Source organism: Neoarius graeffei, chromosome 15 (genome assembly GCF_027579695.1).
Source record: "Neoarius graeffei isolate fNeoGra1 chromosome 15, fNeoGra1.pri, whole genome shotgun sequence".
NCBI lineage: Eukaryota > Metazoa > Chordata > Actinopteri > Siluriformes > Ariidae > Neoarius > Neoarius graeffei.
The window spans coordinates 47,744,756-47,759,272 of NC_083583.1; the positions used below are offsets into that span (position 1 = coordinate 47,744,756).

A 14,517-nucleotide genomic window follows, 5' to 3' on the forward strand; every position below is an offset into this window, starting at 1 on the left:
TACGTCATCTCTGCGTCAGAGTGAGGAGCCGCCGGCTCCTCCTCTCTCTATTGGGGAATCCTTCGCGGATTTCCCATTAGAACAATCGCGAGATGAGACTCTGCGGCATGCGTTTGACCAAGTGAGAGTAATCGATGGTCAAACGCTCCAGCCGAACGCCACCCCGTCCTTCCCCTACTTCGCAGTTATGAAGGATAGATTATACCGAGTGACGCAGGACACTCAAACTAAAGAGCGAGTCACACAGCTGTTAATTCCAAAGAGCCGCTGGGAATCGGTATTCCAGGCGGCTCACTTTAATCCCATGGCTGGACACTTAGGGCAGGATAAAACACTAGCCCGAATAATGGCCCGATTCTATTGGCCGGGGATTCGCGGCGATGTTCGTAGGTGGTGTATGGCATGCCGCGAATGCCAGTTAGTAAATCCAGCGGCCATTCCAAAAGCGCCTTTGCGCCCTCTTCCGTTAATTGAGACCCCGTTCGAGAGAATTGGGATGGATCTCATCGGGCCATTAGATCGGTCAGCACGAGGGTACCGCTTTATATTAGTTCTGGTGGACTATGCAACGCGATACCCGGAAGCAGTGCCTCTGCGCAATATCTCAGCACGCAGTATTGCGGAGGCACTCTTCCGCGTCATCTCCCGAGTTGGAATCCCGAAAGAGATTCTGACTGATCAAGGCACTACATTTATGTCACGGACACTGCGCAAACTGTATGGGTTATTGGGGATTAAGCCGATCCGCACCAGTGTGTATCACCCACAAACGGACGGTTTAGTAGAACGGTTCAACCGCACCCTCAAAAATATTATTAAAAAGTTCGTAAGTGAGGACGCATGTAATTGGGATAAGTGGCTCAAGCCTTTGCTGTTCTCAGTACGAGAGGTCCCCCAAGCCTCCACGGGGTTCTCCCCGTTTGAATTATTATATGGGCGTAAGCCGCGCGGCATCCTAGATGTGCTGCGGGAAAATTGGGAGGATGGACCTTCACAAAGCAAAAATGAAATTCAGTACATTATGGACCTGCGCGCAAAACTCCACACGCTCACCCACCTAACTCAGGAGAATTTGTGGCAGGCCCAGGAATGGCAAGTCCGCCTGTACAACAAGGGTATGCACCTTAGAGAGTTCACTCCGGGAGATAAGGTACTCGTACTGTTGCCCACGTCTAGCTCCAAATTGATCGTCAAGTGGCAAGGACCCTTTGAGGTCACACGGCGAATCGGGGACGTCGACTATGAGGTGAGGCGAACGGACAGGGGTGGGGCGCTACAGATTTGCCACCTCAATCTGCTTAAACTCTGGAACGAGGAGGTCCCCATGGCGTTGGTGTCGGTAGTTCCGGAGAAGGCGGAGCTGGGGCCGGAGGTTCAAAAAGGGATATTGGCATCACGTACCTCTCCGGTCCCCTGTGGAGACCACCTCTCCCCGACCCAACTCACGGAGGTCGCCCAGTTGCAGACCGAGTTTTCGGATGTGTTCTCGCCCCTGCCCGGTCGCACTAACCTCATAGAGCACCACATAGAGACACCCCCGGGGGTGGTAGTGCGTAGCCGCCCTTACAGGCTACCTGAACACAAAAAAAAGGTGGTTCGGGAAGAACTTCAGACCATGCTCGAAATGGGCATCGTCGAGGAGTCCCACAGTGACTGGAGCAGCCCGGTGGTCTTGGTACCCAAGGCCGACGGGTCGGTCCGGTTCTGTGTGGACTATAGAAAAGTCAACGCGGTGTCTAAATTCGACGCGTACCCAATGCCTCGTATTGACGAGCTGCTTGATCGACTAGGCACAGCTCGCTTTTATTCGACACTGGATTTGACGAAGGGATATTGGCAGATCCCCTTGACTCCATTATCCCGGGAAAAAACGGCCTTTTCCACACCGTTCGGCTTGCACCAATTCGTCACACTTCCTTTTGGGCTGTTTGGGGCGCCTGCTACGTTTCAGCAGCTGATGGACAGGGTCCTCCGCCCCCACGCCACCTATGCGGCAGCATACCTTGATGATATAATCATTTATAGTAACGACCGGCAGCGGCACTTACAACACCTGAGGGCCGTCCTTAGGTCGCTGAGGCGAGCGGGTCTCACTGCCAACCCGAAGAAGTGTGCGATTGGGCGGGTGGAAGTACGGTATCTGGGCTTTCACTTGGGCAACGGGCAGGTGCGTCCCCAAATTAACAAGACAGCAGCAATTGCGGCCTGCCTGAGGCCCAAGACCAAAAGGGGGTGAGACAGTTCCTGGGGCTGGCTGGCTACTATCGTACGTTTATACCTAATTATTCGGACGTCACCAGCCCGCTGACTGATCTCACTAAAAAGGGGGCACCAGATCCGGTCCAGTGCATGGAGCAGTGCCAGCGGGCTTTCTCTGAGGTAAAGGCTGCACTGTGTTGGGGGCCACTATTACACTCCCCTGACTTTTCTCTCCCTTTTGTGTTGCAGACCGACGCGTCGGACAGAGGGCTGGGGGCGGTGTTGTCCCAGGAGGTGGAGGGGGAGGACCACCCCATCCTGTACATTAGCAGGAAGCTGTCGGTGCGTGAGGGGCGCTACAGCACAATCGAAAAAGAATGTCTAGCAATCAAGTGGGCGGTCCTCACCCTCCGTTACTACCTGCTGGGGTGCCCTTTCACCCTCTGTTCGGACCACGCGCCCCTCCAGTGGCTCCACCACATGAAAGATGCCAACGCGCGGATCACCCGTTGGTATCTGGCACTCCAACCCTTCAATTTCAAGGTGGTCCACAGGCCGGGGGCGCAGATGGTCGTGGCGGACTTCCTCTCCTGTCAAGGGGGGGGAGTCGGCTGCAGGCCAGATGGCCGCCCGGCCTGAGTTGGGCGGTGGGGGTATGTGGCAGTGGGGGCGTGGTCAAGCGCCGGTCTGTGACAGGAGGGCGGAGTCAGGGAAGGTGAGTGGCAGAATCACTACACCTGACGGCAATTAACCTGTGTTTATGTGTCTTCCCAGTGACCGCGCCCTATTTAAGGAGGCAGAGGGAGAGCAGAGGGAGAGCTTCCCGAGACAAGACGACAGTGTGTGTGTGTCTCGAATTTACGTTTGAAATTGTCAGACTGGAAAGTACGGCAATAAAGCCTTCTGATTACCTTGATCTCTGTCCTGCCATCCTCTGTGCTCCACCCACACATAGGGAACTTACTACAATATGATAAAGTAGGGCACAGTTTACTTACAGTCGTTGTTTTTTGAAAAAACGATGCAATCGTTTTCTGCCTTTTCAGTTTGGCACCCTTCATCATGCCGTGTTGGGGTCCTGAACTAGGAGCTGTCCCCGATATGCCTGTCAAACTTGTTGTGGGTAACCATAGCAACCAAGCTGTGCAGTCTGTGTTGTGTTGTGTTGTTCTGTGTAGTGTGTATCCCTTTCTGTGTCCTTGATCTGCTTTTAGGCCATATGTATGACTCTTTACTTCGTTGGACTGTTCAGCACTTTGGTCAACTGTTGTTGTTTTTAAAGGGCTTTATAATATACCTGAACCTGAACCTGACTATGAGCGAGAGGCGGGGGTACACCCTGCACAAGATCATCGCAGGGCTTTAAATAGATATCAAGTAATTAAAAACAAGGATCTCATCTCATCTCATCTCAAAGTGTGTAAAGTGTCAGTGCAAATAAATAGGTAGTTCAGGGCAAACTCTACAGAACTGGGGGGAGAGACAGTGGCTGGGTTTTGTTCACAAGCCTGATGGCATGGGGGGAAATAAACTGTCTTTCAGCCTCGTTGTTTTGGTTGCAATGCTCCTGTAGCATCTCCCTGATGGCGGCAGTTATATTAAATTCCAATGTTTTACTACTACTACTACTACTACTACTACTAATAATAATAATAATAATAATAATAATAATAATAGCAACTATTAATACACAGTGAATTGATTTTTAAAAGTCTAGTTTCCCATTATTTTATTATGTATCCATTTATTTGAGAATTGCAAATAATATGACATCTTTTATGAACCATTGATTTTTTTTTTAAAAAACCATTGATTTTTTTTAAATTATTATTATTATTATTATTATTATTACTTAATTTAGAATATTGGTAAATGTATTCTATTTTGTTTGTGCTTCCAGAGGCATACAAAATAATCATCATCTATTGCCAATCAGTGGTTTCAAGGTATGCTTTATTGCACTGTGCACGACTCTTCATATGAGCTACACAATGTAAACATCAAAAATCTATCCTGAAGGTTTTCATGAAACTGGCTGGACTTTGAAGACCGGATCCTCAGCAAAGGCATCTTTGATGAGCTTGTTGTTGTTCTTGAACTCTGCTGGGCAGTCAGGGGATACAGTTTTGGGGAATTTGCCAATAACAGGCTCGAACAGTCCTGGTATCTCTGGGTCAGGGCGCAGTGGGAGACCAGTGGGCATGTCGGGTTTCTCATGCTGATCAGGAAAGATTGGAAGGGTCACGGGTCTATCCAGTGATGAGAGGACTTGGACAGTTCCTTCAGGCTTTCTCACAGTGATTTCAAGTGGGTGCTGGTGATGGTGGTGATGATGCTCGTGCTCGTGGAGGTGTCCATGCTTATGCTCATGGTCCAACGCCAAGTCATGATCATGCTCATGTGTCTCACCTTCGGCATGTCCATAGTTGTGGTGGGCAGGGTGTATACCCTGGTGCTGTGTGTGGTTGTGGGCTTGGTCGTGATGTACATGGACATGTTCATGATCATGGCTGTGCTCATGGGAGTGGGTATGGAAATGACTTTTATCATGTCCCTCATTGTGCTCATGGGTGTGGTGGCGCCCTTGATCTTTATTGTGATCATGGTCATGTGTAGTTGGATGGGAATGGGGGACTGTGTGATCGTGAGTATGGTCATGTGAATAAGATTGGAGAACACCATCAGTGTTCTTGTGATGATGGTCCGTCTTTCCGAAATGGTGCTTCTTTTCGTCCTCTGCAGCCTTAAAAACAAATTTAAGACAACAGTTATACCTAAATCAGAGTACTTCATTGTTACAAATTACTGACTGTTAAAAGAATGTTGTCTTTTACCTCAGGTTCATAGATTTCACACTTAGATTCAATGAATTCTTCATCATTGACACGAGTGTGTGTGGCTGTGCAGAATCCTTTGTGCTAAGAATGAAAAACATAACTTAACTGCTACACTCTGTACTGCTTTTTAAAATTAGTCTAGTACATATGCACCAAATTAATGTTTGATCATTTTATCAAATATTGTCAGTAATATTGAAACTGGTATCATGCAGTATTTTATTTCAACAGCTGAATGAATAAAAAGCCTCTTTTAGGACTTGACACTTACTGCAAACTCGCAGGTCATGAGGTCACATTTTGAAACCTCAGATATATCAGTTTTGTTGGAGCAAACTGTCTCCTGAATGGTGAACTCCACATTGTACATAATGATCATCCCAAGCTAAAAAAAAAATGAATGGAATTTATTATTTCATTCTTTCTGTCTTTCTTACTTTATTTTTGAAAATGTTCTTTCCGATGTTTTGGACAGGTTCTTACTTGTGAAATTGCTCTTGTAATATTAAGAGGAGCAAAGTAATTTGGGAGTGCACTCTCCTTATTAAACTTCTCTAAACCGATCTTCACCGCCTTTTCCACTTCTGTATCATCCAGTGAGATCAGAATTGGGCAGTCAGGGCACACTTTACTGATTGTGGTGGCAGAAACTGCAAAATAAAGCAGGTATTTCTTTATTTCTTTATCATCTTCTAATTAGTTCATTAATTATAGAAGGATATGTGCAATAGTACATTTTATGGTCTAAGAGCAAGACTTGATCATTACGTGGTCTGACGGTACAGCTGTATTTGTAGAGACGAATGACTCTGTGAGGTCTGTTTACATATACCACAGCCTTACACTGACCATACACCTGGGTTGAACAACATAAAAATGTGCATTATGATCTCCTATAATAAAATTACAATTAAATGGAAACTTGAATGGGGGGGTCCATACCGGATTATCAGCAATGGTCCTAGTCTCACACTCTTTATAATTCTTCTTACTGAGGACATGGCATTTGGTCTCGAGGATATCAATTGTTAGATACAATACCACCCCGGTTTCACCCTGTTAATGAAAAATGATTTCTGACAACAGATCTTAAGAAGACACAATTAAGCTCATCCTGGGTATGAATTGAGGACCTGTATTTAATAGCATATTATATAACCTAAAAATGCCAACAAGCAAACTCACATGTTGTATCTGATGGACGTTGCTGACACGTTCCAGGCTGAAGACATAACCTGTGGTTCGATCATGGTTGATTTTGTCTATAGCTTCTTCAGCAACATTGGTTACATCTTTGCAGGAACTCCGTGGAAGGACCCCTGCAGGGGCACCATGGACGCACACAAAAGCCAACAACAACAGCACGCACTGCTTCATGGTGGAGCATCTGTCTCCTACACACCACTGATCAATGAGGAACAAGCAATAAACTTTTATAGTCCCTTACAACCACCTTAGCAGCAGCAATCTTGGTTACTATGACCTCCCAGTTGGTCAACAAAGCTCCTAGTCTTCTTTGCTGAAAGGCCCCTGTGATCACATCCAACTGTAATCAATCAAGCAGCTGCAATCCACTCATTGTCTCAGCTCTTTGCACTCGCTGAGCAAAGAGCATGTTTAAACTATTAATCAGTGAGAAGATATTGGTGGCTGTTGTAACTTTCCATTGCTGACTTATAGCATTTTTCATGTATGTACTTCTTTCTTTCTTTCTTTCTTTCTTTCTTTCTTTCTTTCTTTCTTTCTTTCTTTCTTTCTTTCTTTTCACTTTATATCAGGAACCTTAAAAAATGCTATTCGACACCCCTAAGATTCCCCGGGGGGGATTGGAAATGTACAGTACCAGTCAAAAGTTTGTACACCCCTACTCATTCATAGGTTTTTCTGTATTTTGACTATTTTCTACATTGTAGAACAATACTGAAGACATCAAAACTACAAAATAACATCTGGAACATATATGTAATTATGTGGTAAACAAAAAGTTAAAAAACAAAAACAAAATGTCTTCAATATTTCAGATTCTTCAAAGTAGCCAGCGTTTACCTTGATGACGCTTTACACACTATTGGCATCATCTTAACCAGCTTCATGAGGTAGTCACCTGGAACTGGAAGGCTTTTTAATTAACAGGTGCACTTCATCAAAAGCTAATTAGTGCAGTAGTTTCTTGCCTTCTTAATGCATTTGAGATCAAACAGTAAATAGTAAATAATAAAAATACAGTTAATAGCCCTATTCCACAACTGTAGTAATCCATGTTATGTCAAGAATCGTTTAACTAAGTAAAGAGAAACAACATCATGGACGTCGTTAGGTCCATTTTGGGGGGGGCTTAAGCCCCCCCTAAAATGTTCCCAAGCCCCCCTATAATTTTCAGTGTTTAAAAAAAAAAATTATATATATATATATATATATATATATATATATATATATATATATATATATATATATATATATATATAAAATAGTGCAGACTTGCACATAACACAAACCAGCAAGAAAACGAGTCAAACAATAATATGTCTACAAGTTCTAGCTACGACACGAATAAAATTATCGTTATGTTTCCCAGCATAGCCAGGTAGGCGGGCATGTGCGGTTCAGGCGGGAGCTGTATGTTATTAGGCCTACTTGCTGTAACGATACGTTCCTGAGGCCGGCAGAGTTGTTAAGAGAAGAAGAGGACTTAATTCGCAGTGAATGATACAGTGAACAAGAGATTGTAAGTTGATGTCAGTCACTGTTAATTGCTTAACGTTACCTACGTTTATCTAAGGGGAAGAAAATGTGATGTTGTAGGCTACTTGTCCCTTTTAACATTATGGCAGCTAAATTGAACTTTATGGAAACTGTTAGCCAATATTAGCGTGAACAGTTAAACTTGACAGCTTTCTATATTCTGTCCCATCTGTGTATTGGTATGTTCTTCAACTATTGCGAGTGAAAACTAAATGCCATTAGTAGCAATAGTTATGGCGAGAGAAGATTTAATGTGTCCTTTCAATTCATTGGCTAGATGGATATACAACGATTTTTTAAGAGAGTGGGTGAGGAACAGGAGAGTGACAAGGGAGCTGATGCTGAAGAGGTCTGCGTGATCGAGGTCAGTAAATGTCAACAGAGAAAACAGGGCCGAGTTCAACCAATGCGCCGTTTTGAGACGGTTTAGCTACGGTTTGATCTAGGCCACTAATTGAACAAGGTAGCCTATTTGGCCGCAACGTAGTAGCCCACAATGCTTTCCTCGAGTTAAAGATGACAACGCATTGCATAAGAATGGAAACTGTAGGAAAACATTTCAAAACATTGTGACCGCATTGGCCTTTGCAATAGGCTTCTGAGTTTGTTTTCTTTCGTTTGGTGGGTGTGTCAGAAGTCACCATATCAGCATTGATGTGCAGGCTATCAAAAACCCACCGAATTAAAAAGAAAAAAAGACAACATGCACAGTAGGCTATCCACCTCCAGTTGAATGATATAAGAGTGAAAATAAAGTAATCCCCATATTTATATGCCTTAATCAAGCTTGGATAAAAGCAAATGGCAAGCGATGGCCCACTCAGCTGCTCCTGTCTGATCAACGCCTTTAGTGCACCTCTGTTTCTGTTGAATTAACCGTCTTGCATGGCATAAACTAGCCCCTTATTTCATATTCAGTTCACAACAGTGATAAGAATGGATAGTTGACTTTCTGTATTATAAGTTCTTCTACTTAGTTATATACTGTAATTTTGTCTTTAATTGTTGATTTAAAGACATTTCCTCCTCTGTTCTCTGACATATCACTGTTACTTACATTAAAACTCTGTTATGTAAGACTCATTCAGACATACACACTGAGTTTATAAGAATGTAGCTGCGTACTGTGAAATAGTCTCAAGGATGTTCATCTTTCCTGTTATGTTGTTATACAACTTGACAACTTATATTTTGGGCTAAACTAAGAAAGACTAAGTAAGACCTTAGTTTTTTTCTTTGTATTTTAGCCCATCTCGTAAAGTAGCTCGAGCTAGCACTTAAATAATGAAAGCTGTTTTTGAGATAGGACAGAAATGGTGAGCAAATTTTCTTTCTAAACTTCACTATCAGTTTAAGCTTATTTATTTGTTTGATATCTGCTCTGAAAACTAAGTGTCCCCCAAAGGGTTAAGGTATACTGTATTCTCATTTGGCAGAATAAATGTTTGAGAAACATTCATATTTGTGTGTATTGTCAGATTTCACTAGGATTTTGAACTAAGCTAGTTATAACTAAACTAATTAAATAAAGCACCACACCATTATGTTGTCTCCTGTTCAGTGCATCAGACTGAAATAAATAGCTTTATTTGGAATATAACCTAATTAATTTTTACCATATGCATTGATGGAGATATTTGCAAACATCTTTCTTCATAAACGCAGCCCCAGCCTCTAATGAACTGATTTAGACGTATTTTGTTAATATAAAGAAGATATCCTGAAGACTTAGGAGAGAAATAGCAGGGTAGAAAAAGAAAGTGATCCAGATAACAGATTCTGATAAATGTTCTTCAAATAATGAATAATTGACGAAGCCTATGTAGGAGCAATAAAAAAAATTTCGGTGCATGCGCATTACTGAACACACTCCTGGGGCTAAGCCCCCCCATCTCTCAATCCTAGTGACGTCCATGAACAACATCCATCATTACTTTAACACATGAAGTGTCGAAAGATTTGGGAAATTTTCTTTTCGCTAAAACTACAGTCAAGTATCACTTTGATGAGAAAATCATTATTTTTGGCACTTTCTCACACAATAATAAATTTAACATAATTAATCTCTTTATATTACTAGGTAAATTCCATATACATAAAGTCAAAATGTCCAAGGCAACCAACCCCCTCATTCCCATTATTTTTAATTGAATTAAAAATGTATTTTGAGTCTCTGTCACATATCGAATCCAACAAAAAGTGCTTATCAGCTATTCAATTTTATTCAAAGTACATTCAGTGAAATTGTCTGTCATTTCAATTTGCCCTGTTTTATATCTCCTTTTCTTTCTTTAAACTTATTGCTATTTATTATTTTATGTTATTTTATTCACTTATTTATCTTATCACTCCTATTTTTCTTCTATATTACTTATTTTTTTAAATGCCTTTGTCATGTCTTGGAATGTCTGTCACTTTGTCTTTCTCTTGTTCTTTCTGTTTTGTTGATGTATTGTCTAATCTTAAATTTAAATAAAAAAATAAAAATAACACATGAAGTGTCTTAATGAATAAAAATGAAGAAAAAACATTGAATTATAAGGTATGTCCAAACTTTTGACTGGTACTGTAGTAACACTCAATTTTATTATAACTACATCCTAGGATGACTCCATTTTACTTTTGATAGAAAGTAAATAGAGTTTAGTAAAGTTTAGGATGTTTTGTATATGAAAACAAAAGAATATATGAACATTTCCACTGCTTGCAGTTCAAAAGTAAAGAGTATTTTAATAAAAGAGTACAAAAAAAATATTTTGGTGATCAGAAAATCAGAAAACTGATGTCATATTCAGGCTAAACTAATTGGTTTTGAAGCACTTACGGTATACTTATTAAAAGCTGTGCAACAAAGGACAAAATACTGCCCATACTTGAATGTTGATCATTTATTTGTTTGTTTGTTTTTCAGTATTATTTTATTTGAAAACCCTTAAGCATCTTTTCCCCAGGGTGCTGCTATACCAAAAACATTTTGGTTCATCAATAATCAGTCCTAAAACACTGATTGTATTAATACTTATTCATTAAATGTTTTGTTTTCCTACTCCTGTTCATAATTCCTTGGCTGACAGAAGTGGAACCCAATGGGGTCTTCTGTTTTCTATTTACCAGAGTTGTAAAGTGTGGTTATTTGAGTTACCATAGCCTTCCTGTCAGTATGAACCACTCTGGCCATTCTCCTTTGGCATCCCTTATCGGCAAGATGTTTCTACCTGTAGGGGTTTTTTTTTGGTTCTGTTTTCAGTAAATAAAAACACTTACTTATATTAATGATTTACATATGACTTGCTTTGAATAGACTATGACAACATTTGATCTGTTTTTGTGCTATATATATTAATAATAAATGACTGGGGTGGCACGGTGGTGTAGTGGTTAGCGCTGTTGCCTCACAGCAAGAAGGTCCGGGTTCGAGCCCCGTGGCCGGCGAGGGCCTTTCTGTGTGGAGTTTGCATGTTGTCCACGTGGGTTTCCTCCGGGTGCTCCGGTTTCCCCCACAGTCCAAAGACATGCAGGTTAGGTCAACTGGCGACTCTAAATTGACCGTAGGTCTGAATGTGAGTGTGAATGGTTGTCTGTGTTTATGTGTCAGCCCTGTGATGACCTGGCGACTTGTCCAGGGTGTACCCCGCCTCTCGCCCATAGTCAGCTGGGATAGGCTCCAGCTCGCCTGCGACCCTGTAGAACAGGATAAAGTGGCTAGAGATAATGAGATGAGATGAGATGAGAATAAATGACTGAGATAGAATCAGATTGGATGATAATAAGAGGTTTATCACATACTGTATGCCATTTCAGTTGTTCAACAAAACCACTTGTAGCATTGTGTAAACCAGAAGCTTCACTTCTGTGTTTTGCTTAACATTTCTACTTCAGATTGTATGAAACACAATCCCTTGAAAAGATCAGCTTTATTATTGACCCCTTCTGTAGAATGAACGAGGGAATGGGCAGATAGGATGAATGGAGGGTGGTATTTTCACAGCACCATGGCAATGTGGGAAACGGAAATCTGGGTGTTCCTCAGATCCTGGAGGGGTAGGTTGACCATCAGGAACCCCTTCTTGTGGTGAGTGAGTGGGCATAGGGTGAGGTTTCTTATGGCTATTTTCACGTTCTCCATGGTCTCCATTATGAGGAGGACCTCTATGATGAGGACGACCTCCATGATGAGGTGGACCTCTATGGAAAGGATGTCTAGTTGACCGAGTAAAACAAAAAAGATGGCCGGGTGGAACTATTGGGACGAGCTCTGGATGCTCAGGCTGACCAGGACGTGTGGGGTGTCCTGGACGGATTTCATGGTCTCCTCGCTCGCGATGCCCTGGGGGACTTTTATGCTCTCCCCTCTCCTGGTGTCCTGGGCGACTTTCAGGTTCTCCTCGCCCATGGTGCCCTGGACGACTTTCAGGTTCTCCTCGCCCATGGTGCCCTGGACGACTTTCAGGTTCTCCTCGCCCATGGTGCCCTGGACGACTTTCAGGATCTCCTCGCCCATGGAGCCCTGGACGACTTTCAGGTACTCCTTGCCCATGGTGCCCTGGATGGTGTTTGTGCCTACAGTGCTTTCCACGGTGGAATGGAGGATGCAGTGTGTTCTGTCACAGAGCATAACAAAATGATAATGTATAATGTAGCGAGAAAAAGATATCTTAAGCTGAATATAAAAGTTTAAATAATGAAACAGTACATACCTGGACCTCATAAATCTCACATTCTACAGCCAAGTCACCATTTCCAAGTTGTGTAGAGTGGCAGAATCCATAATGCTTTAAGCATGAGAGGAAATACACGAATAACATATACTCATTCATATTAAATGGCAGAAAAAAATATTTTATGATAGCGTGGTACTTTGTAATTTAGTGTTATGTATAAAGAGAAAATGACTTTAAGGGAATGAGTGTTCTTACAGTTTCATTGGAGCATTTTTGCTTGCAAGCAGGTTTTTCTTCATTGTTCACATTGGCTGAACATTCAGTCTCGACTATGGCAAACTCAGCAAAGTTGGACATTCCAAACATCATGTTATACTGGAAAGGCAGACAACAAAAAGCACTGTACAAACTGAAGAATGGGTTAGATACTTCCTCTCACCCTCTAAGAAAACAGAATCAAAAATTTTAACATGCTGTGTTTATACATACATATTGTATCATGCTTAGCTTTCAAGTTACACTGTTCCTACCTGGGAACTCAGTCTGCCAACTTCCAATAGCGTAAAGTAAGAGGTTTGGTTGGATTCCTTATTGAACTTCTCAATGGCTGCTTTTACACTCTCCAAGCCTTGAGGATCATGCAAGGGCAGAAGAGTCGGGCAATCGGGGCAGAGGCGTACTAGTTGTTCACTTGAAGCTGGGTAAACACCATAAATATATCACCAATCAGCTGCTTTAAGGCCAGATTTTTAATATTCTTGCTTTAATTAGTATGCTAAATTGTGGTGTTGAAACAAAAAAAAGAAATATATGATACAAGTAGCTGATATACCTGGCTCAGTATCACAGACTAAACGTGCAATGCCTGGTTGTGATTCATCAGAACACAAAGAGACGTTGCATTTTGCTGTTACTGGCTTCAAGACAAAGAAATAAATTTAGTGGACATACACGTAATGCGAATGCACTGAAGTAACACATAGGATATAACTTAAGCTTACCGTCTCATGCTCATCCCTGACCTTACATTCATCAAAAGGCTTGGGGTTCACAATATGACACTTGGTCTCGTTTAACGTCAAGGTCAAAAGAGTTAGACAGGAAGGCAGAGCTGGATCTTTCTGCAAAGGGTCATAGGTCATTTAAAACCATGTAAACTTTTATTATGTACTTACATACAGGCACATAGGATGCTTTAAAAATTCTTTTTTGTTCACTGTCTTCTGTTATACTCACCGGTTCCGATGTGAAGCTGTCCAATTTGAACTTGTATCCATGATGGTGTAGTTTGTTAATAAGGTATACGGCTTCTTCTGCAGCGGGCTGGTCTAGAAACAGTTTGCATTGTGAGGGTCTGCTTGCAAACAGCCCTTGCCACAACATTGCTAGAATCAAGAGTCCTCTCATGGCACAATGTAAAGTTCAGAGTCAAGCCACAATCATGGGAATGACGCTACAAGGTCCCTGCCTCTGTGCTTTATAGAATAAAGAGTCTAGAGTAAACATTTTTTTGTGGGCTGTTAAATCAGTCAAGGGCAAAAACAAATAGGATTTGGAGAGGGCATGGAGGGCAAACTAATGGACCACATCATGGTGTAGTTACTTTATAATCTGGAAAGAATGTTATTACAATTTACTGGATTTTAATATTGAGCCAAAAATCCGTCTAGGTTCAGACTGTAATCTCGAGCTAGTCTCGAATGTCTGTCTGTCTTCTGCCACCCTCATAGATGAGGGTCAGTGATCTAGGAAGCCATCAACTAGCTTCCATGAATTCTCTTGGGTGATTATAGCACACCAACAGGGCCCAAACCCTCATCTGGTGGCAGACACTACTCTCAAATAAACCACAGTTAATCTAAAGAGATTAGATCCCACTGTACCATCATCAGACAATACACTAAATTTAGATAATCCTCTCAAAGATGTTGGTGTACAATTCTTGAGATTTGATCTGCATTCACTGAAAATATAAATGATTAACTTGTGTGTCATTGGACATGGGGATTGAAGGGAGGTTAAAAAAACAGCCCAAAGCCAGATTCGTTTACAGATTTCGTCACAGGGTTGATAGGTAA

General features: G+C 42.0%; 1 protein-coding gene across 1 annotated transcript; it reads right to left on the reverse strand.

The window, feature by feature from the left end:
- Window positions 1–4,222: 4,222 nt before the first annotated feature.
- LOC132899016 (antihemorrhagic factor cHLP-B-like) lies at window positions 4,223–6,413 on the reverse strand. Its single transcript, XM_060940669.1, has 7 exons — window positions 6,222–6,413; window positions 5,979–6,092; window positions 5,805–5,892; window positions 5,520–5,686; window positions 5,308–5,421; window positions 5,034–5,117; window positions 4,223–4,942 (listed from the first exon to the last, which is right to left on the reverse strand). The coding sequence occupies exons 1-7, from the start codon at window positions 6,411–6,413 to the stop codon at window positions 4,223–4,225; spliced, it is 1,479 nt and encodes a 492-aa protein (XP_060796652.1).
- Window positions 6,414–14,517: the final 8,104 nt, after the last annotated feature.

Coding starts and splice junctions, on each gene's coding strand:
- LOC132899016 (XM_060940669.1), bottom strand. CDS start 6,413: ATGAAGCAGTGCGTGCTGTTGTTGTTGGCTTTTGTGTGCGTCCATGGT. Junction 5,893..5,978: donor GGACCATTGCTGATAATCCG/GTATGGACCCCC, acceptor TGTTCAACCCAG/GTGTATGGTCAGTGTAAGGC. Junction 5,422..5,519: donor TTACAAGAGCAATTTCACAA/GTAAGAACCTGT, acceptor TTTTTTTTTTAG/CTTGGGATGATCATTATGTA.